Source organism: Leptonotus elevatus, chromosome 1 (genome assembly GCF_054856555.1).
Source record: "Leptonotus elevatus isolate MCC_2025b chromosome 1, RoL_Lele_1.0, whole genome shotgun sequence".
Lineage (NCBI taxonomy): Eukaryota > Metazoa > Chordata > Actinopteri > Syngnathiformes > Syngnathidae > Leptonotus > Leptonotus elevatus.
In genome coordinates, this window is record NC_141239.1 from 56,180,165 (window position 1) to 56,205,135 (window position 24,971).

Here is a 24,971-nt window from a genome sequence, read left to right on the forward strand (position 1 = left end):
TGGGGAGAGGGTTATTTCCATCGATGGCGTTTACGTTTTTTATAATAACTAAAAAAAATGCTTACCTAGAATAGATAAACGTTTGAGGTTACAGTTTACTCTGTGAACATTTATGTACCGCAACTGTTATTTGTATGAGTGGCACAAATACGTCGCCTGTACAAGGCAGTGGTTATTTTGCCGTGACCGGCAACGCTCCTGCTAGCGTTATTTTTGCCGTGAACGGCCCTAATTGGTCAATCGCCGTACGGCGCTTCGTTGAGACGATCACGCCTCGCGAGCACTTGCAATTAGCATCGCAAAGGCAAGTCAACTTTCGCTGTAAAAAAAAAAGAAGAAGCTTGCTTCCACTCGCCGTGACGCCCGTCAACGGAAACTCAGAGCCTCTGCAGTGTTGTAAAATCGTCGTTAATTAAGACCCGTGTCGAAGTATGTAAATATGCAAGTCCGTGACTGGTACGCATCTATCGGTGCTGTTTTGTATTTGTAGTGCTTACGTAAATCACGGCAAATTACCGCTAGTTGTTTTTTTTTTAACTTTGTTGCAATTTACAAAACAAACTTGGCAACAGTAAAGTTATTTTTGCATGTATGTAAAAAAATATATTGGAGTTCCCAGAGAGGAGAATGCCAAGTATGTGCAAAGCATTAATCAGAGCAAAGGGTGACTAGAAATAAACTAGAATCTAAAACATGTTTTCAGGTATTTCACCTTTTTTTTTTTTTGTACATAACTCCACGTGTTCATTTTTTGTTTTGATGCCTTCAGTGAGAATCTACAAAGTAACCAGTCATGAGAATAAACCAAATGCATTGAATGAGAAAATGTGTCCACATTTTTGGCCTATACTGCTTGTCTATGTCTTGTTCTTACTACTGTATTCTTGGCATATATAACATATTACAATTGTTGGTATGAACTGTAAGAGTGTAATATATGTTTCCTATGGTAACATCACCATGATTGATTGGCACTTACCCAATTAAGGCCGGGAGTGCACGAACGCGTTTCTACCGTTAAAGCCGGAAGCGCTCCAACGCTCTTCTCCCTTTAAATCCGGGAGAGCGGATAAGTCATTTTGTTTTGTTTTGACCAAGTTAAGCCAGTTTTTACTGTCACGGTGTATCATCACCATTTTTGGTCTGGCGCATGATCAACAAATCAAGGCTTTTCTGAAAAATTTTCAACTGGATCCCTTCAACAGGCTTGGTGCAGTAGATAAAAATGCACTATATCTATAACTGAATATTGTCATATAGACATTGCCTCCAGGTTGTGACTGTTAATGTACCATATTTTATCAACTATAAGGCGCACTTAAAAGTCCTAAATTTTCTCAAAAATCGACGGTGCGCCTAACAGTGAGGTGTGCCTTGTGTGTGGACCGAGGTCCAAAATCTGACTGGCTGTGTGGAAGGATTTCCCGTCGACACATTGCTTAGATACACAAAAGGCGGACCTTACTGAGGACAGGCATGATGAGAGCACAAAAAAAGTCAACTTGGTGGCAAGTTCTCTGGCAGCCCCTCCTCTCCCTCAACGAGTCCAACAGTAGGTTTTATTTCACTAAGCCATTCCCTGAACTGAACTCAGTGAACTGATTGTTCCCAGCGCCCGCTATCTCTATATCACAGGTAGATGGAACATACCAAATGCAAAGGGGTGTCCGGGCTATGCATAGTGTATCTTTTTCTTTTTTTTCGTTTCTTTTTTTAAATGCTTTATTGCACAACATGCACTTACAGCAACAGACATCGCAAAAGTAACTTTAAAGTAGTGCAAGTCTACACGGTGTATCTAAACAGATGACACCACATACATAAATAGACCAAATATTTGTTTTTCCCACGCATCACAATGCGGGCACATCTCACATCTACTGTGAAAAACCAAGTGCAGCAAATGAACGTGAAGCTTGATATCATTCCGGGAATCTTGACTAAGGAGCTTCAACCGCTGGACATTGGTGTAAATGGGGCATTCAAAGCCAAGTTACTAGCAGTGTGGGAGCGCTGGCATCATTTCTGAGGACCCGCACAAGAACGATACAGACTGACAATGAGACGGAGTCTTGCATGTTTGATGGATAACTTGTCCAGTTGTTCGTTTCGGATGCAGAAGATGAAGACTGAGGGATTTGTGGATTAGGATTGATCAAAAGCAACGTGAGTACATTGTTATATACTACAAGTACAACTGTGCCTGCGCCCAATAGTGCGGTGCGCCTTATTTGTGTGTTAAACCTAGAAATAGCACACGTAACTGAGACTGCACCTTATAATACGGTGTGCCTTATGGTCGTGAAAATACAATACATGTGAAGTTTGGTATTTTTTAGAACATGTACATGGCAGTTATAAAGCATTCTTCCTTTGTGGCAAAGTAAATAAATGCCAAATTTGATGCCTTGTAACCATCATAAAGTACTGTATTGTGAAAACTCAAGATTCCTTCTTCAGTTGTTGTCCCATGTCTTGAGATGGTACAGTCCAAGTTTGAACTCAATCAGATGAATCCTAGCAGGGTTTTACGTTAATGCAATGTAAATGCTTTTAAATCCAGGTTAAAAACTTGCCTTTTTTCCTATACCTTTGATTAAGGTCTTCTTAACATAAAAACAAATAAAATTGTTATTATTTTTAGAACACTACTCTTCTTTCTTTGCTTTCCTCTTAAATGTTGCGGCTTTGCTTGTGTAAAGCACATTGAGTTGTCTTGTGTATGGGATGTGCTATAGAAATAAAACTAGACTACTACTAGTACTACTACTAAACTAAAAAATAGAACAAACTCTTTATTAATGATGTAGCTTATTATTGTCTAGCAGAATAAATTCTAAAGTCTACAAAACATGGTCTTTGGCTATTGACAGAAAATGTATCCAATCCATTCAGGAGAAGCGTGCAACAATATAATGTCATCGGGGGGGATAAGTGCAAGGTCAAAGACCAAATCAATCACCAGACTCTAACCCAATAGAGCCTACATTTTACCTCCCGAAGAAGAGACTTAAGATTTTGACAGCTTTATTTATCCCACAAGGGGCAATTCATCTGTAGCTTCCCAGCTTGCACCCATACCCGCAGTTAGTCCATTAATGAATACGAACAGCACATGTCAAGAAACACATTGAAGCACGGAACAGAGCGATATCTGGGCCTAAGTAGCTTACAAATTTTAGGGTAAGATAAACAAGATACGGTACAATAAAAGCAAATGTAAGAACAAGACAACAAAAACAATAAAAAGAGAAATGAGAGAAATAAATGAGTAATGATTTGAAAGGAGAAACGCCCAGAGACAAAGAAGAACTGAAACCAGGGCCAGTTTTTGGCATTTCAAAAAATCATCTACGTGAATATGTTTACGTCACGTGACTCCGGTTGATTGATGGGTGAACGGACGGTGTTGGCAAAAGCTAGTGCAAAAGGTCTTAGTCATCATGTTATAATGTCGAGACTTAAATAAAGATGACGGATCAAAAGTACGAGAAAAAGAAGCCATCAGATGCCCAGTTTAGAAAAAGATTATGATGATGTCATTGATAATTTTGCATCAAAGAAGGCTTGAAAAGTCATGTTTTAGACTGCACTTCACACCTGCCAGTTCTAAACTGGGTGGGAAAACCCAGGTTGAAAAATAATTTACTGCAGGATTTTTTTTCTGTTTTTTTTTTTCACTTTAGAGATTTCTCAAGTATGTGCAATTTGTATACTGTATTGTATTTAATGATGGTCTTTCTTTGTTCTAGTTAAGTTTTTATATTTAAGATATGTAATAAAATAATCCAAGTAATATAATATATTGATTGTTGTGTTGGTGGAAAGTATTTTTTGGGGGTTGTTTTGGGGTATTCTTTCGCCCAGGGCGCAAAAATAGTCAGAAACGCCTCTGCTTGAAATTGTGATGCCATTGGTGCCACTTTGGTGTGAGTGATGTTTATCTGTGTTAATATTGGTGATTGCTGTGTTTCTTATCATCCTATCCAGGAATGCCTGCAGCTTATGACCTTAGTACAGTCATTGGCAGTGGCCCATCAGTCTCTCACAACAACCTTATCCCTCTAGGTACGTCATTCTCCGTGTTTTGTCACTGTGCAACGCTCGACAGCATTGTCACATTTTTGACAAGGCTCCCATCTAAACACAAATTAACCTAATCCTCACCAAATGTGTCAGCTTTCATGCAAAGACAGAAAATGTGAAGTCAATCAGTTTGCCAGCACATCAACTTCAAATTGACTGAGTTAAAATTGCTTATCTCAGATCTGAGCAATGTGTGGGGAAAATGAGAAGCATTTTCAAACACAAATCATCAAGTTTAATTTTGTTAAACTTGAATCACATGAAATGATTTGATGTCTGTCAGGCTAAATTTTAGGCAAAACTGATTAGTTTTAGTGATGTGAGAAGACCCCCCCCCCCACCCCCCCCCCCCCACCCAGATTGCAATTCAACTAGATCCAGAAAGCAAGGTAACGTGTAAATATATTGACAGGACTGATTTACAATGTGGAAATGGTAAATTAATGGTTAAAAATGATAAAAAGCAGCATTTGTAATATAGTATGATGCTGTAAAGTTGTTTCATTTTCTTAAACAAAGTCCAACCAAGTCATCATGCTCGTCTGTTTACACCAACCCACCCTGAGCTAAAGGTGTGCAGCAGTGGCTGTTGCACATTTACGGGGGTCATAGTTTTTCACCCTTGTCCTAGCGGTTTCATCCGATTGACTTCAAACTTGTTCTATATGATCTGAAGACTTGGGACTATAACAGGAACAAAAACATTGAATTTTCCAAATTCTATATAATGGGTGCGGTACATCAAATTTTGCCTTTCATATTTCTTTTGCCACAAAAGAGAAAATGCTTAATAACGCCCAAATAATCTTCACATGTATAATAATAATTGCGTCTTTATGACATTTATAGGACAATATTTTGCTGTATTTTATTGCTTGTTGAACAGATCCAGTTGAATATTTGTCAGAAAAGCCTCAAGGTGTCGATCATGCCTCAGACCAAATATTTTTACTTTCTGGCAGAGGGTGTGGCCTATGCAGCGCCACAACGCTGACGATTCACCTTGACAATAAAAGCTCTAACTTGACCCAGATAATCCTACCTTTTCAAAATGTCACAGATTTGATTGAAGTCCAGGCTACTGACCTATTTTTCATCGTAGTGATAGTGCCACCTACTAACAGGAAATCTATTTATTTGTTTATGTTTTTCTCATGGCTGGTTAACCAGATTTGTACATTATATTTGCTCAGTATGGTGTATGTGCCTTCACAATGTTAAAACACGAAGTTTGTCCGGTTTTGTGAAAAACTGTTGCCATGGCAACACGTAATTCGCCAAGAAAATAATGCTGGTTTTGAGGGTCTTAACATGAACGAAAACTCATGAAACTTTGCAGTTTGCACACACATCAGGCCTGACAAAATAATATTTTATTCGTTTGTTGTGTAGTTTAAAAATGGCTCAGTAGCGACCCCTACAAATGTTTAACAGAACGGCCTTAGTTGTACGTTTCGCCATGTTCTACAAAAAGTTGGAGGCATATGTAAAGCTCAATACCTAGAAAATAGTCAGCCATTTAGAATTTCACAGAGGTCACATATAAAAACTCCTCCGAGAGTTTTTATTGAAATTGATTGTCTTGAAACTTTGGGTGTTTAATCTGAAGATGTTCAAGGTGAAAAATAAAAACAATGATTTTTATTGCGCTGCAGGCTGTTGCCATGGCATAAGAAAAATGACGCTGAATTTGGTCGAAACCTGGCAACAAAAAGTTATTGTGTATTGTATTTTATTTTTTTTTAAAGGCCTACTAGCATCCCTACTAATGTTTAACGAAGCAGCCATGCCTCTATATTTCACTTCGGTTTACGAAAGTTGGAAGTCATAACATTCAAAAACAGCCTCTTGGAGATGCCTAGGAAGTCCGCCATTTTCTATTTTCAAAATTTGTCTAATTTTCCACCATTTAAAGAATACTTTTTTTCTTTTTTTTTTGGTGTTTCTTAACTCGCTGTAAAAGTGGTGTTTTGTCTTCAAGCCATGTTCATGCACAGATGACACTGGTCTGGATAACAAAATTAACAAGAATGACATACAGGTAGTCCTCAAGTTACGAACATTTGACATACGAACATTCGCAGATACGAACAAGGGCTGACCATAAATGCCATATTTCGCTCGCAAGTTACATCATACATTACGGTACAGTACTCTACTGTAGTTTCCCTCTCTGCCACAACCCCGCCGAGCACCACTGCACCATTAAAGCATTTCAACTATTTCTCTGTCCGGCGATGTGCGGCACAGAAGCCACGGCCCATGCACTCTTCGTGCACCCAATATCGGCGCCACACTGTGAGTACATTTCAGAGGCTCTTCTGGAGGATATTCTTGAGAGGCAGCCTTTAGTCGTTTTCTTTATTGGCATATTAGCAAAATCAAAATCACTTGAATCTTTTAAATTAAAAAATAATAATAATTAAATTTAATGTATGTACTGCATAGAAAGTATATACTGTATATAATTGAATTTGTTTTATTTAAAATTAAATAATTTCATAACATTATTATTTTTTTTTACAATTTAATGGCATTCAACTTACAAACAACCTTGACTTACAAACAACCTCTCTGAACCCATTGTGTTCGTAAGTTGAGGACTACCTGTAAATATTTTCTACATCCGTTTTTCGCACTGAAGACAGTGGTACCATTTATTTTGCCCCATATGCTCCAGTTTTTCTGTTACACGCTATTTTTTTTGTTTATTTATTTATTTATTTATTTGTTGCCATATTGGTAGGCTACTAGATAGCACACTGGCCCAGCCACACGGCTTAAAGGGAACACTGCGCACCACTAACCTTTAAGCGAGGTTTCAAGACTAATACCTGAAATGCCAAGGGATTCATAGAACATACAGTATTTATTAGACCACTCTAAGTGGAGATTTCACTCAATTCGCTGAAGGTTTTTTTCCCCCCATCACTTTTCCTCGCACCATCGCTTTGAAATAGGTGAATGTTTATCGTTTATCAGGAGCTTTCAAGGACCAGCTAAAGGTAAGTTTATACTCGTTGTAGCCTCTGCAAGGCTCAGTGTACAATCTGTTATATGCATATCTTAGACTTTTTGAGGTTTGGTGGTCTTTTAAGGCTTATTTTAATTAACTTTTTAGTGGTTTCTTTACAGCGAAGAACAAAAACAACAAGAAAAAAAAACTTAAAATCACATTCTATATGTGCTAAACACATACCTTCTTAATGCAAGTTTGTGCAATACACCAAATAATGCACATATACATACTCCTATACCCACAAGTAACTACATAAAACTATAGAACAAATAGGGAATGATCTCTTTTTATCCCCATATTCAGTCATTACCAAATTTAAAGTCTGATCTCAGGGGTTTAACCCACTTCTCCCAGTAGGAAACAAATTGTCTACTTCTATGATTGATGTGTGCCATTATTTTACACATTTTGTAAATGTCCACAATAAGGTCTGTCCACTCGTTTATAGTATATTATGTATAGGTTGAATATTCCATGTGGCATACTTATATCTGTTTTCAGAAAATTTAAATGAGAATTACAACACAATTCTATTGTGTATTTAACCAGAATGCAATTAGAAATTTAAAAAAAAAAATTGAAACCAGCTGCCATGCTACCGATCTTTTGAAAGTGAAGATAGGAATCTTTTTTTGCCAAAATCCAAAGATATTGTAATAAAAAAAAAATAGTACAGCTCAAACTTTGTTAATGATGATGATCAAAACTGAAATGGCAATCTGTTTTCAAAGAATAGATTAATAAATCAAGCAAGACACAACTCATTGCATTGAGATGAACGTTTACTTCCACTCATTGCATTGAGATGAACGTTCACTTCCACTATTGTTTTCATTTCCATGCAGTTATCCGGTATCAAGAAACTGGATGAATTGCATCCAAGTTTCAGACACAGCACATTCGTTTTCATACACGTATGTACATTCTCCTATGAAACCTTAAACTTGATATTGTACCAATGTTCAAATTATGTTCATTAAAACGTTCACTATTGTTAACGTGATCCAAAGTTCTATGCCTTCTATTCATTGTGATAATGTATGTGTATGGCTTGAATACCAAAATAATCCCAAATACTGTGGCAATTGTTTTTATATTTTCAGAGGTTGAACTGGGCATAAGACTCACCTACATCAATCTCTTAAAATAGCAATATGATTGGTTAGTTTACGATTGGTCGTAGTTTTCTGTAATTAAGCCACGTACAAGCTCCCTCCACAGTCTCTCATAAGGTACGAAGGTAGCCACTAACTCTGTTGGCCTAATTGATAGTAAAAAGATAGAGAGAGGACTAGTGTTGTGTCGTTCACGACCGTTTCGTTCAAAAAGAACAAATCTTTTCAGTGAACGGATCACTTCTTGAGGTGTTTCTTTTCTTTTCTCAGTTAATTTGAGCTCGGCCACGCTCATGTCGACTATCTTCGCGAACGACCAATCACCAGGCAGTGTCAGATGGGGGCGGGATTTTACTGAACATACAGCTACGCTATTGGTGTTTACGACGAGTCAGTGAGGAGAAGCTTCCAGTTTGTGAAGACGCAAACGTATCAGTGAGTGAACAAGTCAGTGAGTGAACAAGTCAGTGAGTGAATGCGTTGCAGTTTCCGGTTCACAAACGTATCAGTCAGCGGTAACGAGGAGATGATGTTGTTGGGGATATCTTTCACTGATATAAATTATTACAATAAATAACATGTACACATGTAGGCTACACCTAAATATTATTGTCCTCTCTGTCTATCATGGGCGTGATCCATCCATCCATTTTCTTAACCGCTTGTCCTCACAAGGGTCGCGTGGGGCGCTGGAGCCTATCCCAGCTGGGTTCGGGCAGTAGGGCGGTGTACACCCTGAACTGGTTGCCAGCCAATTTGTGGGCGTGATGTCTACTGCAATTATTATTGTTCTTTTTTTCAAATAATAATAATAATTATTATTATTATTATTATTTTAACTGTTAAGTAAAATATATATATATATATATAAATTTAAAAAAAAGCAATAAAGCACTACACTCTAAAACCTTTTATTTATTTATTTATTTTAACTCATGACATCCGTGCCGGTGAACAAATCTTTTGAACGGTTCTTTTTAATGAACTTGATTCTAATGATTCAGTTCACTTAAAATAACTGTCATGCCCATCACTGTAGAGGATCTTATTTAAGTATTATAGTGTGTTTTAAATTATGATGATGGTAACATGTGGTGTTTGTGTACGTGTGTCATAATCCCAGTATGTACTGACCAGGTTTCCAATGAGGGCTCGTTTGCTTGCAGCAGCATAGATAAAATTCAGATTCCCTCGTAGGAGGCCGCGTAAATTTAATCCAAGGGGAAAGGTTTGGAACAGCCTCAGGTTTTGGCCATCTGACACTTTAGCCCCAACACGAAATCATTGGAGGTGAAATGCTACTGTAGACTTGCGTGCTGCCCTTTCCTGATAATAAAATGTGGTCTTTAATCCTGCCGAATTGTTCGAATCCACTTCTGTTTTAGTTCCGTGTGGCAGGCAAACGAATTAAATGAAAAGTAAGGCTGCTTTAATAATATTTAAAACGCAGGAAGAGCATCCCAGTACGATACAGTGGCTTTTATTTTTCACCTGCCGCATTGTTTCAGTCGCTGCGAACGGCATTAGAAGTTGTTGTGCACAACAAGCACTTAACTTGTTTTGTGTTTTGTGAAAAAGGTCTTTGCCTACTTGCATTACCAGCCAAATTGGCTAGTAAATATTTATGACCACCCGCCAATTCTCGGGGTCCGAACTCCCAAGCAAAGCCGAACGTACCTTGAATGGATAGCCGAGTCAAGCCAAGCGATGCCGAATGCACACGTCATGTAGTCAAGACGAGGCGGTGCTCATTTGGAGTCAGAATGTGAACACTGGTCTGTACATTTAGATTTTTCCACGGCAATTTTCTTCGCCATTGGCCCAAAGAAAGAGCAAAGAAAAACGGAAATTGCTACGAACCACAGTGGATTTAAGGAGATAATCTCACCGTTGTAAATACTGTGACGACTTTTGTAAATACTGACACGAGAAGTTGGCTGTTCAACAATGGGCCTGACGTTAAACAGCGCACGTAAGGACCCCTTAGTAGTCTAACAATATGCCCAATGTAAAATGAACAAACACAGCACTGAACTAAAGCATGCATTAACATAGCAATAATGAGGAATTTACAACAGGCTCCATACATCTGTGAGTGCATTTTTCATCCACTGATGCCATCAAACCACAAAAAAAGGTACGTTTTTGTTTTGTTTTTAAATACTGCAGGGTGTACATGTTTTTTACATAAATAGAAATTAAATTGAGAATTTACTGTAGTTGGAGCTTGGGAACGGATTAAACTTACATTTCTTCCTATGGGAATTTTTTTCCCGAAGGTTGTACGGACTTTGATCATTTCACAAGAACGAATTATGTTCAAACTCCGGGGTTCCACTATATATAGGCTATACACGATCAGGATATTTGGGGCACGATCGCAGATCAGCGAGTTTAAAAAAACTGATTTCCGATCACCGACCCGATCATAAGATGGAGCAATGTGTCTTTTTGAACAACTTCTTTATTTACTGTTTGTTTGGGGGAAATGGCTTTACACATTCAGGATTTTGGGGGTCAATCAACAAGTTTGGGGAAAAAAACGATACCAATTCAATCAGAAGATGGAGAACTATACTTGGGTAAACAATTATATTTACTCTACAGCCTAATCCCTGCCAAATGTAGCCACAATGGGGCACAAGCCAGTATAAATACAGAGGATTGTGTCAGGAAGGGCATCCGACGTAAAATGTTGGCCAAATCAAACATGCCAATCAAATATATGACTTCCATACCGGATCGGTCAAAGCCTAGGTTAACAACGACCGCCGTCGGTGCTGTTGACCTACAGGGTGCCGGTGGAAACTGGACTACTAAACTCGAAGAAGGAGCGGAGGAAGGTGTGTTCGTAGCAAGAAAGAGAAGAGGAACACCAAGAGTCTACGACTGAGAGTAGGGACTTTGAATGTTGGAACTATGACAGGAAAAGGTAGAAAGCTGGTTGACATGCTGCAGAGGAGGAAGGTGGACATACTGTGTGTTCAGAAGACCAGGTGGAAAGGGAGCAAAGCTAGAAGTTGTTTAGGAACAGGGTTCAAGTCTATCATGGTGTAGATAGGAAGAGAAATGGAGTAGGAGTTATCGTGAAGGAGGAGTTTGTTAGGAACACCCTGGAAGTAAAAAGAGTGTCAGATAGAGTGATGAGGAATCAAAGGTGTGATGATCAATGTTGTTAGTGGGTATGCGCCACAGGTAGGATGTGAGCTGGAGGAGAAGGAGAACTTTTGGTTGGACCTTGATGAAATGATGCAGAGCATCCCTAGAAGTGAGAGAGTTGTCATTGGTGCAGACTTCAATGGACACATTGGTGCAGGAAATAGAGGTGAGGAGGAGGTGATGGGCAAGTTGGGTATCCAGGAGATGAACGCAAAAGGACAGATGGTGGTTGACTTTGCAAAAAGAATGGAAATGGCTGTCATGAATACTTTCTTCCAGAAGAGGCAGGAACATAGGGTGACCTACAAGAGTGGAGGTAGGAGTACACAGGTAGACTACATCTTGTGTAGACGGCGTCATCTGAAGGAGATCAGCGACTGCAAAGTAGTGGTATGTGAGAGTGTAGCCAGACAGCATAAGATAGTAGTGTGTAGGATGACTCTGGTGGTGAGGAAGACAAAGACGGCAAGAGCAGAGAACGAAATAGTGGAAGATGAAAAAGGAAAAGTGTTGTATGACTTTCAGGAAGGAGTTGAGGCAGACTACAGCAAATGTAATCAGGGAGACAGGTAGGACAGTCCTTGGTGTATCATCTTGAAGGAAAGGAGATAAGGAGACTTGGTGGTGGAATGAGGAGGTACAGAAGTGGATCCAGAAAAAGAGATTAGCTAAGAAGAAGTTGGACACTGAGAGGACTGAAAAAAGTAAACAGGAGTATAGGGAAATGCAGCATAAGGTGATAGTAGAAGTGGCAAAGGCCAAACAAGGGGCATACAATGACTTGTATGCTAGGTTGGACAGTAAGGAGGGAGGAGAGACTGATCTATACAGGTTGGCAAGGCAAAGAGACAGAGATGGGAAGGACATGCAGCAGGTTAGGGTAATAAAGTATAGGGATAGAAGTGGGTTGACAGGTGCCAGTAGTGTGATGGGAAGATGTAAAGAGTACTTTGAAGAGTTGATGAAACGAAAATGAGAGAGAACGAAGAGTAGAAGAGGTGACTGTTTTGGACCAGGAAGTAGCAAAGATTAATAAGGATGAAGTGAGAAGAGGATGAAGAGTGGAAAGGCACTTGGTCCTGATGATATACTTGTGGAGGTATGGAAGTGTCTAGGAGAGAGGTAGCAGTAAAATTTCTGACTGGGTTGTTTAACAGGATCTTAGAATGGAGAAGTGTGCTGGTGCCCATTTTTAAGAACAAGTGCAGAGTTGTGGCAACTACAGAGCAATAAAGCTAATGAGCCACACAATGAAGCTATGGCAAAGAGTAGTTGAAGCTAGACTAAGGGCAGAGGTGAACATTTGTGAGCAGCAGTATGGTTTCATGACAAAAAAGTGCCACAGATGCAGTATTTGCTTTGAGGATGTTGGTAGAGAAGGTCAGGATCAGCTGCATTGTGTCTTTCTAGATCTGGAGAAAGCTTATGACAGGGTGGCCAGAGATGAAATGTGGTTTTGTATGAGGAAGTCTGGAGTAGCAGAGAAGTATGTTCAAGTGGTGCAGGACATGTATGAGGACTGTAAGACAGTGGTGAGGTGTGCTGTAGGTGTGATGGAGGAGTTCAAAGTGGAAGTGGGACTACATCAGGGGTCAGCTCTGAGCTCCTTCTTGTTTGCTATGGTATTGGGCAGAATGACAGACGAGGTTAGACAATAATCTCCATGGACTATGATGTTTGCAGATGACATTGTGATCTGTAGTGAGAGCAGGGAACAGGAGGAGAAGAAACTAGAGGCGATTGCCCTGGAAAGGAGGGGAATGAAGGCTAGCCGTAGCAAGACGGAGTATCTGTGTGTGAATCGGTGAATCGGAGGGACCTAAGTGGAAGAGTGAGATTACATGGAGAAGAGACCAGCCACCTCAACTGGTTCCTCAACGTGGAGGAGTAGCGGCTCGACGCTGAGTCCCTCCCGAATGACCGAGCTTCTCACCCTATCTCTAAGGGAGAGCCCGGCTACCCTGCAGAGGAAACTCATTTCGGCCGCTTGTATCCGGGATCTTGTTCTTTCGGTCACGACCCACAGCTCGTGACCATAGGTGAGGGCAGGAACGTAGATTGACCGGTAAATCGAGAGCTTTGCCTTTCGGCTCAGCTCCTTCTTAACCACAACGGACCGATACAGCGTCCGCATCACTGCAGACGCTGCACCGATCCGTCTGTCGATCACCCGCTCTAACCTACCCTCACTCGTGAACAAGACCCCAAGATACTTGAACTCCTCCACTTGGGGCAGGACCTCATCCCCGACCCGCAGAGGGCACTCCACCCTTTTCCGACTGAGGACCATGGTCTCGGATTTGGAGGTGCTGATTCTTATCCCAACCGCTTCACACTCGGCTGCGAACCGCTCTCTCGCTGGAGATCACGGCTTGAAGAAGCCAACAGCACCACATCATCTGCAAAAAGCAGTGATGCAATGTTGAGGCCACCAAACCGGACCCCCTCGACACTCCGGCTGCGCCTAGAAATTCTGTCCATAAAAGTTACGAACAGAATCGGTGACAAAGGGCAACCTTGGCGGAGTCCGACCCTCACAGGAAACGAATTAGACTTACTGCCGGCAATGCGGACCAAACTCTGACATCGGTCGTACAGGGACCGAATAGCCCGTATCAGGGGGCCCGGTACCCCATACTCCCGAAGCACCCCCCACAGGACTCCCCGAGGGACACGGTCAAACGCCTTCTCCAAGTCCATAAAGCACATGTGGACTGGTTGGGCGAACTCCCACGCACCCTCAAGGATCCTGCTGAGGGTGTAGAGCTGGTCCACTGTTCCACGGCCGGGACGAAAACCACACTGCTCCTCCTGAATCCGAGATTCAACTTCCCGACGGATCCTCCTCTGCAGCACCCCCGAATAGACCTTACCTGGGAGGCTGAGGAGTGTGATCCCTCTAAAGTTGGAACACACCCTCCGGTCCCCCTTCTTAAAAAGAGGAACCACCACCCCGGTCTGCCAATCCAGAGGCACTGTCCCTGATGTCCACGCGATGTTGTAGAGACGTGTCAACCACGACAGCACTACATCCAGAGCCTTTAGGAACTCCGGGCGAACCTCATCCACCCCCGAGGCCCTGCCACCGAGAAGCTTTTCAACCACTTCAGTGTTCAGTGACTTCGACCCCAGAGATAGGGGGGCCCACCTCAGAGTCCCCAGACCCTGCTTCCTCAAAGGAAGGCGTGTTGGTGGAATTGAGGAGGTCTTCGAAGTATTCTCCCCACCGATTCACGACGTCCCAAGTCGAGGTCAACAGCACCCCATCTCCACTATACACAGTGTTAATGGCGCACTGCTTTCCTCTCCTGAGACGCCGGATGGTGGACCAGAATTTCCTCGAAGCCGTCCGGAAGTCGTTCTCCATGGCCTCACCGAACTCCTCCCATGTCCGAGTTTTTGCCTCAGCGACCACCGAAGCCGTATTCCGCTTGGCCAGCCGGTACCTGTCAGCAGCCTCCGGAGTCCCACAGGCCAAAAAGGCCCAATAGGACTCCTTCTTCAGCTTGACGGCATCCCTTACCGCTGGTGTCCACCAGCGGGTTCGAGGATTGCCGCCCCGACAGGCACCAACCACCTTACGGCCACAGCTCCGATCGGCCGCTTCAACATTGGAAGCACGGAACATGGTCCATTCGGACTCAACGTCCCCCGCCTCCCCCGGGACAACGGAGAAGCTCTGCCGGAAGTGGGCGTTGAAACTCTTTCTGACGGGATTCTGCCAGACGTTCCCAGCAGACCCTCACAATACGTTTGGGCCTGCCTGGTCGGACCAGCATCTTACCCCGCCATCGGAGCCAACACACCACCAGGTGGTGATCAGTTGACAGCTCCGCCCCTCTCTTAACCCGAGTGTCCAACACATACGGCCGCAAATCCGATGACACGACTACAAAGTCGATCATCGAACTGCAGCCTAGGGTGTCCTGGTGCCAAGTGCACATATGGACACCCTTGTGCTTGAACACGGTGTTCGTTATGGTCAGTCCGTGACGAGCACAGAAGTCCAACAACAAAACACCGCTCGGGTTTTGATCGGGGGGGCCGTTCCTCCCAATCACGCCCCTCCAGGTCTCACTGTCATTACCCACGTGAGCGTTGAAGTCCCCCAGCAGAACGAGGGAGTCCCCGGGGGGAGCGCTCTCCAGCACACCCTCCAAGGACTCCAGAAAGGGTGGGTACTCTGAGCTGTTGTTCGGTGCATAAGCACAAACAACAGTCAGGACCCGTCCCCCCACCCGTAGGCGGAGGGAGGCTACCCTCTCGTTCACCGGGGTAAACCCCAACGCACAGGCGCCTAGCCGGGGGGCAATGAGTATGCCCACACCTGCTGTGCGCCTCTCACCGTGGGCAACTCCAGAGTGGAAGAGGGTCCAGCTTATGGTTGTAGTTAAAGAGGACATGAAGGTAGTTGGTGTGAGAGCAGAGGATGCAGAGGACAGGGTTAGATAGAGGCAACTGATTCGCTGTGGTGACCCCTGAAGGGAAAAACCGAAAGGAAAAGAAGAAGAAACCTAATCCCTGCCATAGCGCAAATCCACGTCTAATTGGCACCCATTGAAATGCATTAGTGAGAAAAAAGTCAACTAAAAGGTTATATTAAAAAACGCTGATAAACAATAAATATAACATGTAATCTTTACATGTTTACAACATGTTGTTCTCTGACGTTAATGGAAAAACAATGCATGAACATTGCTAACAATGCTATACACCATTGCTATCTTGGTTCAACACGTCCATATCCTTAACTTCCCAGCTACGTTGCTTCATATTGTGTTGCTGCTGCCGAAGCTGGCTATTTTCATCCACTATTTATATATTTGAACAGGACGCCGTGTGAAGCCGTTTGACTCCGGCAGAAATTCCCCCTATCTACGCAAACTGTTGACGTAATCGCATCGCGAGAATAGCTCAACTCAAAGTTTGATATGATTGTAGTTTCACTCGTATCCTCTCAAAGGTTTTGTGCATGTGTGTTTCTGTGTTAGTTCTAGCAACACATTAATCTGCTAGTTGCATTTGTGATTGGCTGAAGTTAACGCTGAGTGATGAAAGCTACGGTACTGGTTGGAATTAAAGAGATGTTAAAATTGAATAAATAACACACAAACTGTAGCTAGTCATTTTGACATAAATAAAAGGGTTTACTGACTTTTAACCAGTCAAAAAAATAATAATACACAAAGGCTATTACTTTGTGATTGGATGGTCAAGCGTGTGGAGGCGGAACTTCCACCTCTTAGCACAAAGCCTTACCGTAACCGGTCCCACAACACGCAATAAGTCTAAAAATAGATTAGTTTTCATATACACTACCACAGAACATCACATGGTTGTTTTTGCTTTAATGTCTTATTTCGCGGATCCAATCAATAACGTCAAAACCCATAGCCCGAATCAACACGATCACAGGCCACCATTGATCAATTGGGCAAATTATGACGTTAAAGACGATTATGCACCTTACCTCTCTGAGCCTCTCCACTCCTACGCACCTGCCAGGTGCCTCAGGTCAGCGGAGCAGACACGACTGGAGGTCTAAGCATAGGCACAGCGGGGATCGAGCCTTTTCAGTTGCTGGTCACTCCCTTTAGAACGACTTTCTGCTAAATATTAGGCAATCTCCCTATCCGCTAAACACTTTTAAAACCCATCTTAAAACGCATCTCTATTCTTTAGCCTGTGACTCAGCATGAGACTTAGCGTTTCAGTGCTTTATGTATTTTGTGTTATTAAATTTGATCATTATTTACATTTAACTTATCTACATATTAATATTAATTGTATTTACTTGTATCTATATGTATGTATTGTATTGTATTTACTTTACCTTCCTACATTTTATTTTTTGTTTCTCTTGCCTCTACTGCATAAGGGATTTATATTCTATGTACAGCAATTTGTATGCAGCAATGGTTGTTTTAAAGTGGTTTACAAATAGTTTAATTGAGTGTCTGACATTTGATTTAAGACTGTCGTTCGATTTTGACAAAGTAAACAAGATGGATCTGTGGTTTGCTTATTTCGTCCGATCTACAATGTTTTGACCTTGATGACCTTGTTTGTCTGTTTTGCCTCACCTTTAATCATTTTCAAGGGTCCAGCTAAAATGTGTAATTTTTTGGGGTATTGGAAATGAAGTGAAAGGTTGTGTAAAAATCACAAACTATTGCTTTAAAAAAGTACTCTGTGTAATTAATGTTTTGAGCTAACAGTAAATAACTGCTTTTTTTGTTTTGTTACAGTGAACACAGGTATTGTGAACCACACCCACTCCAGGATGGGCTCCATCATGAGCACAGGAATTGTCCAGGGTATGTCCAGTTAATAATCAACACAGTACAGAAACCCACTTTGGTAAGCAAGGGGAAATTACCATGCAAACAGTCAGAGGTAGTCTTGAATGTAATGCTTTGCTCTCTTTTTCAGGAGCTACAACAGGCCAGTCAGGTCCCAGTAGCAGTGGTACATATTATCCGGTCACCAACCAGTTTACCATGGGGGGTGCTGCAATCTCCATGGCCTCTCCCATGGTCATCCCCAGTAACACCATGCATTATGGCAGTTAAGACGAAGACTTCGCAAAGACCCCTTTAACCTGCCCATCTCTGCATGACAAAGACTTCCCTGTAAACACAAAACAAAAAAGCCCCTTGCTGCTCCTGAATTCCAACTGACCCATGGACCACAGCCAATACCAAAACCAATGCTCTCCTGGCACTAAACGCCTTGTTCAACATCTTCAATCTATTATTGACTGTCCGTTATTGTACATCATCTTTCAAACACATCCGTCCAACTCATTTTACCATGGCTGAATTGTCTTTTTCTTTGTTTTGATTCCTATGGCACACCAATGGACTGCTGAGCTGCATCAGTTTTTTTCACCTCCCTCATATCATTTAACTCTTAATTTCTCCTTTTGTCATAAGTTGTCTTTTGTGTTTCTTATGTTATCAAAAGAGAGCTCTACACCAGCTGCCAGAGGGGGTTGTACTCCTTAGATAATGGTCAACGTTTTTTCTTTTGTTTTTTTTCTTTTGTTTGGGGGTGGGGGGAGGGTGGTCTTTATATCATGTCATGTCAGATGTAATACTAATGAGGAAAACAACATTTGCACCATTTCCTCAACCTTGGTGTATTTGTATTCAGGGAAACTTGTATCCTAAAGTGTAATGGATTTTTCTTTAGTAATCTGAACCTTTGTGTGAATTTTTTATGTTTTTCTCATTATCCGATTTTAGGTTCTTGATGTGTTTGTCTGCTGTCTTTCATAAAAGTAGTCTTGCACCCCACAATTGATAATTTTTGTCGACGTGTATGTTGAGCCATATAAATATGCACCTCTTGTTTTCTATGTCTGTTATAGATTGTGTTCCAGCTCTTCATTATGACCCGAAGCGCATGCACTAAATTAACATGCAGGGTTTTTATTTTAACTCATTTGTTCCCAAAAACTTATAAAAACGTTGTTTTAAATATTGCCATGGTCCCAAAAACGTATTTATTAGTGCTGTCAAAACTTTTTATCTAATTAATTACAGGATTTTTAATTGATTAATCTAATAAATTTATTTTAATCTCATATCTCTTAAAGGTCCCCAAATAAAGAATTTGAATTCTAGGACATTACAAAATTGTAATGCATGACTAATCAATTGAATACACTAAGAAGAGAATATTTGAAATCCATGTTTCTATTGTGGAAAAGTGCTTCTAAATAACTAGATCTCCCAGACCCATCATTTTGAGCCTTATATGTTTATTACTTGCTGTTTTGAGTAGCTAATAAAACCCCTCTCTGGCTTTTCTGAGGCGGACGGGTGGTGGACCTTTATTGATTTCGATTATCAGGCTTGTACTGCCAAAAACGTCATGACTCATCACATCTATCAGCCTGTTTTTTTACTATAAGCTTTACTATACGTTGAACTGCCGGGGGTTTGGACTTGTCAGGAGCTCCCGGGTGATCCAGCGAACACTCAACGTGTTTTGTCAGACTTCCTGTCAGTTTCGTCTCAGAATGTAGCTGTACAGTCTCCTCTGTTCAGGCGGGGGGAAACTTCAGGCGGACCCTGGGGTCAGATAGTTGACCCGTTGCCAATCGGGGCCCACATAGCCCGAATGCCTTGACAGAGAGTTTTACAACGGTGTCTGCCCCATCGCTCCGCGACATTGCGTTCTGGAGATAGAAGGCTGACAAACCCAAGATTTTTACCCGGGATAGGAACCATCGCAGGCGGGGCACGTTTTTGAAAATCTCTGTCTCCTGAAGGTCTTTGTGTGGCTGTATCTCCTACGTGCGTATGTCCTACCAGGGACATAATAGTGCTAGGTCCTACCGGGGAGATAAACACATTCCCGGACTTGTTTCGAGCAAAACAGTCATGTTTTGAAAATGCAACAAAAAACTGAGGGTAACATTTTGGGGAGACACAGTAAAGGAAGCTCACACTGGCAATCAGGACTGGACTGGCACAATTAATCGGCCCTGGCATTTTGACTTAGGCCCGCCGGCCCAGCCCGATTCCTGACCGGCCTTGGCCCATAGCTCTACCTCTTCTTTTCCTTTGGGCTTTTTCCTTCAGGGGTCGCCACAGCGAAACAGTTACCTCCATCTAACCCTGTCCTCTGCATCCTCTGCTCTCACACCAACTACCTTCATGTCCTCTTTAACTACATCCATAAACCTCCTCTTTGGTCTCAAGACCTCCTGCCTGGCATTTGGAAACTCAGCATCCTTCTGCCAATATACTCACTATCTCTCCTCTGGATAACCATCTCAGTCTGGCCTCTCTGACTTTATCTCTAAAGCCTCTAACATGTGCTGTCCCTTTGATGTACTCATTCCTGATTCTATCCATCCTGGTCACTCCCAAAAACAACCTCAGCATCTTCATCTCTGCCACCTCCAGCTCTGCCTCCTGTCTTTTCCTCAGTGGCACTGTCTCCAGAACAAACATCATCGCTGGTCTCACCACAGTTTTATAAACCTTTCCTTTCACTTTAGCTGAAACTCTTCTATCACACATCACACCTGACACTTTTCTCCACCCGTTCTCAACTCTGAACGTCTCCCTTCTTCTCAAAAATGTGTACCAGCACACTTCTCCTTTCCTCAGGCATCTTCTCACTATCTAAGATCCTGTTGAACAACCCAGTCAGAAATTCTACTGCTACCCCTCCTAGACACTTTCATACCTCCACTGGTATATCATCAGGTCAGAGAGTGCCTTTCCACTCTTTTTCCTCTTCAATGCCCTTCTCACTTCATCCTTTCTAATCTTTGCTACTTCCTGGTCCACAACAGTCACCTCTTTTACTCTTCGTTCTCTCTCATTTTCCTTATTCATCAACTCTTCAAAGTACTCTTTCCATCTTCACATCACACTACTGGCATCTGTCAACACACTTCCATCCCTATCCTTTATTACCCTAACCTGTTGCACGTCCTTCCCATCTCTGTGTCTGGCCCATAGCTCTACCACCAATGATTATTGGTTCAGTTTGATCTCTATATTTTAAATGGTTTCTCGGAGTAAAATCGAGGAAAATAATCATTGAATAGCACCTCATCGGCCCCAAAGGACACCGGCCGACCGGGCATCTGCCCTGTATGCCAGATGGCCAGTCCAGCTCTGCACCTTTGATACGACCGGCTTTGCTAGGGGAAGGGAAGTAACACAGACCAAGAGATTTAAAATGGTTGAATGACAGTTGACAGTTTTAATTGGAGTTGGTAGGGGTTTGACAATGCTTTTATATGATAAAGAGTGACAAAGACAACAGCAGAGCACTAAATGGCTCTTAACAGACTACAGTCAGGCACAAATAGAGTGACATAGAAAACAAACAAAGACACAATATGGCTTAGCCGAGTGTTTCAATAACACAATGGGCTGGACTGCTAAGTCCCGAGCCGCCCAAGTGACTGAAAAGCAGCGCTTTTATTTGATGCAGCGCCGGCAAGTGTCGGTCAAAGGTTGGCGGGGAGGTCCGGTGCTGCACCAGGAGTCGGGAACGGCAGCCAACCAGGAATGGGCGCTCGCATAGTCGTCCAATCAGAAGGTGGTGCTGGCGCATCCGAATTTGCATATGCAGGAAAACAAGAAAATAGACACACACACACACACACGAGGGAAGCGTAGATGCCGGCGGGCCTGAGCCGAGAGCCGTAACAAGCCATGATGCATTTTCTGTGAACACGAAGTCGCACGCATTATGACGTAACAAATATGCAACACTAACATAGGAGAGGGCAGTGGTTGAGGAAGTGGGCACAACTTGACCCACATCCACAACAGATGGACCAACGCAGCAAGTCTACTATTATTGGCAGATTTCTGTAGTATCTGGTTTATCTGTATGACGTCAAATTGGTCGATAATTTATGATAATTATCGTCCACTGATATCGTGCATTTGTACTTTCACGGCCTGCGGTGCATACGCACAAGGTCGCTAAGTACGGAAAATAAGGGCCTAAGTAAATGGCAAATGGTACTTCATTTATCTATTATCAAATCAAAGTATTATTTGTTTTATCATTTCTATATGTGTAATTTTAATCGACCTTAACGTCACTTACATATTTTTAGGGATGAGTACTGATACCAAGTATCGTATCAGGCTGATACCGGGACACGTTTCATGGTACTCGCAAAGAATATTGATACTGGTATCGGCCCCCCGCTCTTGTGGCAGTTTTTTGGTCAGGAACTAAAGGCTGAAATGGTTATTTTGCATTTATTGACTGCCACAGGGAGCTCCGGTAAGAGAGCACATAAGTCGTCAGTTGTACTCAACAATTTAATTAGCTCTGAAGTGCAGACATAACTTTGTATATGTTTTTTTATTTTTTTATTAAACTTACTTTTAGTTTAACTAACTCCCTCTGGAAGGGTAGACAGGACAGACACGGAGGATACAACTCAACTGTCGTTTATTGCTCACACGGACACATCGACACACTCACACACTGCCTCACATTCTTGTTCACATTTAACAGTAGTAACAGTATTTGTGCTCGGTTAGTGTTAGTTAGTAGTTAGCGTGAATAATTGTAGGTCGTAAACCGTCGAGGCGTCCCGTTCCTGATATTAAGACAGCTCGGTGTGGATACGCATATATAGAGTGCCCCGCCCACACAGGTGCAAATCATTCATTCATAATTATCCTTACTCCCTACAATAATAATAATAATAATACATCATAGGCATTAGATAATTAGCTTGACTAGAAGATATGTACACAAATAAGATTCAAATACATGTGTACACACAAAATTATGCACTACAAAAATTCATGCGTTACTGTGATTAAATTGGCACATAATTTGGAAATGAAACAAAATGTAGTTCACATTGCAGACAGTTCTACATATAGCGTATCGTCATTGACTACTGCACTGCTATGTGATGAATGATGAACGGAGAACATGAAACAGGAAACTGGAATCCAGAGCAGACTTCCAAATTAAAAGCGTGGATTCCAAAACAAGATATGATTAAACATCACACACTACACAGCCCAGATTCTATGCAGCACGCCCTCGGCTCCATTTCCAGTCTCAACCAATCCTTTGGTCTTCAGGTTAACATTCAGAAAACTGAGGTTATGACCCAACCCACTACCCAAACCTCTGCACCCCACCAGTTTTTATATAAATGGCATTCCACAGTCTTCACTTACCTTGGCTTATTCTGTTCCCTTGACACTGAACTGCATACCCGTATCAATAAAGTCTCATCATTCTTTGGTTGCCGACGCAGCAGGGTCTTCGAAAACAGAAACTTGAAGGTCAGCACCAAGATTGCCGTGTACAATGCTGTATGTCTCTCCACTCTCCTCTACGGGGCAGTCATGGACCCCATCCCGCCGGCACATCACTAACCTGGAGGCCTTCCACATCCGCTGCCTCCAGAAGACCCTTGGCCTTTCCTGGGAAAATCAAGTCACAGAAAAAGAGCAACTCTATCTGCATGGAAGCAGCCGTGGCCAGAGGTGGCAAATCCAGGTCCAGAAAGTAAAAACCCTGTCACAGTTTGGCTTTAGCCCCTAGTGCCAGATAGCACCAGAGATACATATAGTAGGCTAAGCAAAGAATGTGTTTTTTTTAAACCCCCTGATCAAGGTCAATATGGGAATGTGCAATGAATGTCAGCATGGTATGGAAAACCTATTTTTGAGTGTAATAAGTACAATTAATTCACAAGTACATTAAATAGATATGTAAAAGTAATCGCGTATAATAAAGAATAGACACACACAGCCTTACATCTATTTCTAAGTTCAAACAGATATGCATACTTTTTTTAATGTACGTTTAACTGAAATACTTTAACTAAATATAAGTGTATACAGTAAAAAGCAGTTTTTCAAATTTACAGGTGACTGCTGCAGAGGTAGGCCATGTCTATCACAAAGTAGGCATGGTTTGAGGTATAACTCAGCTCACTGCGCTCTGAAGCTGACTTTCACAACACAAAATGATGAAATATAAATGGCAAAAATAGGCTGTCACCACATAATGTGGCCTTGAGCTGTTCATAAGTTACAGGATGAACGTTCTGCTTATTATTTATTGTTTTATATTAATTTATACAGTTTTAAGCTAAGCAGGAAAGTTTTCTGTTTGAGAGATATTTATTTTTATAAGTTCAATAGTACATTTCTGGATAACTTTTCAATGTGTCTATATAATTTTAAAAAATGCATATTTTTCAACTTGGGTTTATAAGAAATGTGCTCCATAAATAAAGCTGCCTTGCATCACTTCTTGTACCAAGGAGGGGCCGATTGATCTTTCCCTCTTCAAATACCGAAGCTGGTCCTTTTGGCCCTGCGCTTTTTAACAAATCCTTGTCCTATCAGTCAGCCACCACTCATATGTGAATGCTGCTGCTACACTTCCATTATGCTGGAATTTGCCCCAAACAGTATTTGCTTTGAGGATGTAGATAAAGAAGTACAGAGAAGGTCAGAAGGATCTGCATTGTGTCTTTGTAGATCTGGAGAAAACTTATGGCGGTGCCCATAGAGGAATTTTGGTTTTGTATGAGGAAGTCTTGAGTGGCAGAAAAGTGGTGCAGGACATGTATGGGGACTGTAAGACAGTGGTGAAGTCTGCTATAAGGTGTGACGGAGGAGTTCACATTTTATTATTTTGCGCTATTTTACTCTTTTACTGTTGGAAAAATAAGATCTTTCTTACAGTTTATTTGTGGGTATTTGTATGCAACAATATTTGCTATAGCATAGTATGTGTGGCCTGTAGAAAATGTAACACTGAATCGGTATCAAATGTAAAACTAAAGTGAGAGGGCGACAGTTAATGCATCTCTTTTCTTCCTGTGATTTATTGATGATGCACAGGATTCAAGCAAGAGTCATCAGAAAGAAATGACAAGCAGACAATTTTACTGAAAAATTGTATGTTTTCAAACCAAGACCCATAACTTGTTCATTCATTTTGTGTCCCAGTGTCCCATTTCTTTGAACAAGTTGCAAATGGTTTTTTTTTTGTTAGTTTGAATCTTTTCAAAATATTTGCAAATGGAATAATCTAAAAGTAATTAGAAGTATTCAAAT

At 41.7% G+C, this 24,971-nt stretch overlaps 1 protein-coding gene across 4 annotated transcripts in view; it reads left to right on the forward strand.

The window, feature by feature from the left end:
• carm1 (coactivator-associated arginine methyltransferase 1) overlaps positions 1 to 19,200 on the forward strand; it is a 74,578-nt gene extending 55,378 nt beyond the window's left edge. Inside the window, exons 11-13 of one of the 4 annotated variants that reach the window (XM_086070975.1) lie at positions 3,991 to 4,068; positions 17,628 to 17,696; positions 17,812 to 19,200. In XM_086070975.1, coding sequence (XP_085927101.1) covers positions 3,991 to 4,068; positions 17,628 to 17,696; positions 17,812 to 17,951 — 287 coding nt within the window. In that variant the 3' untranslated portion in view covers positions 17,952 to 19,200. Of the gene's footprint in view, positions 1 to 3,990; positions 4,069 to 17,627; positions 17,740 to 17,811 lie in introns of all 4 variants that reach the window. The other 3 variants (XM_086070994.1, XM_086070985.1, XM_086071004.1) reach the window with 3 other exon arrangements.
• Positions 19,201 to 24,971: the final 5,771 nt, after the last annotated feature.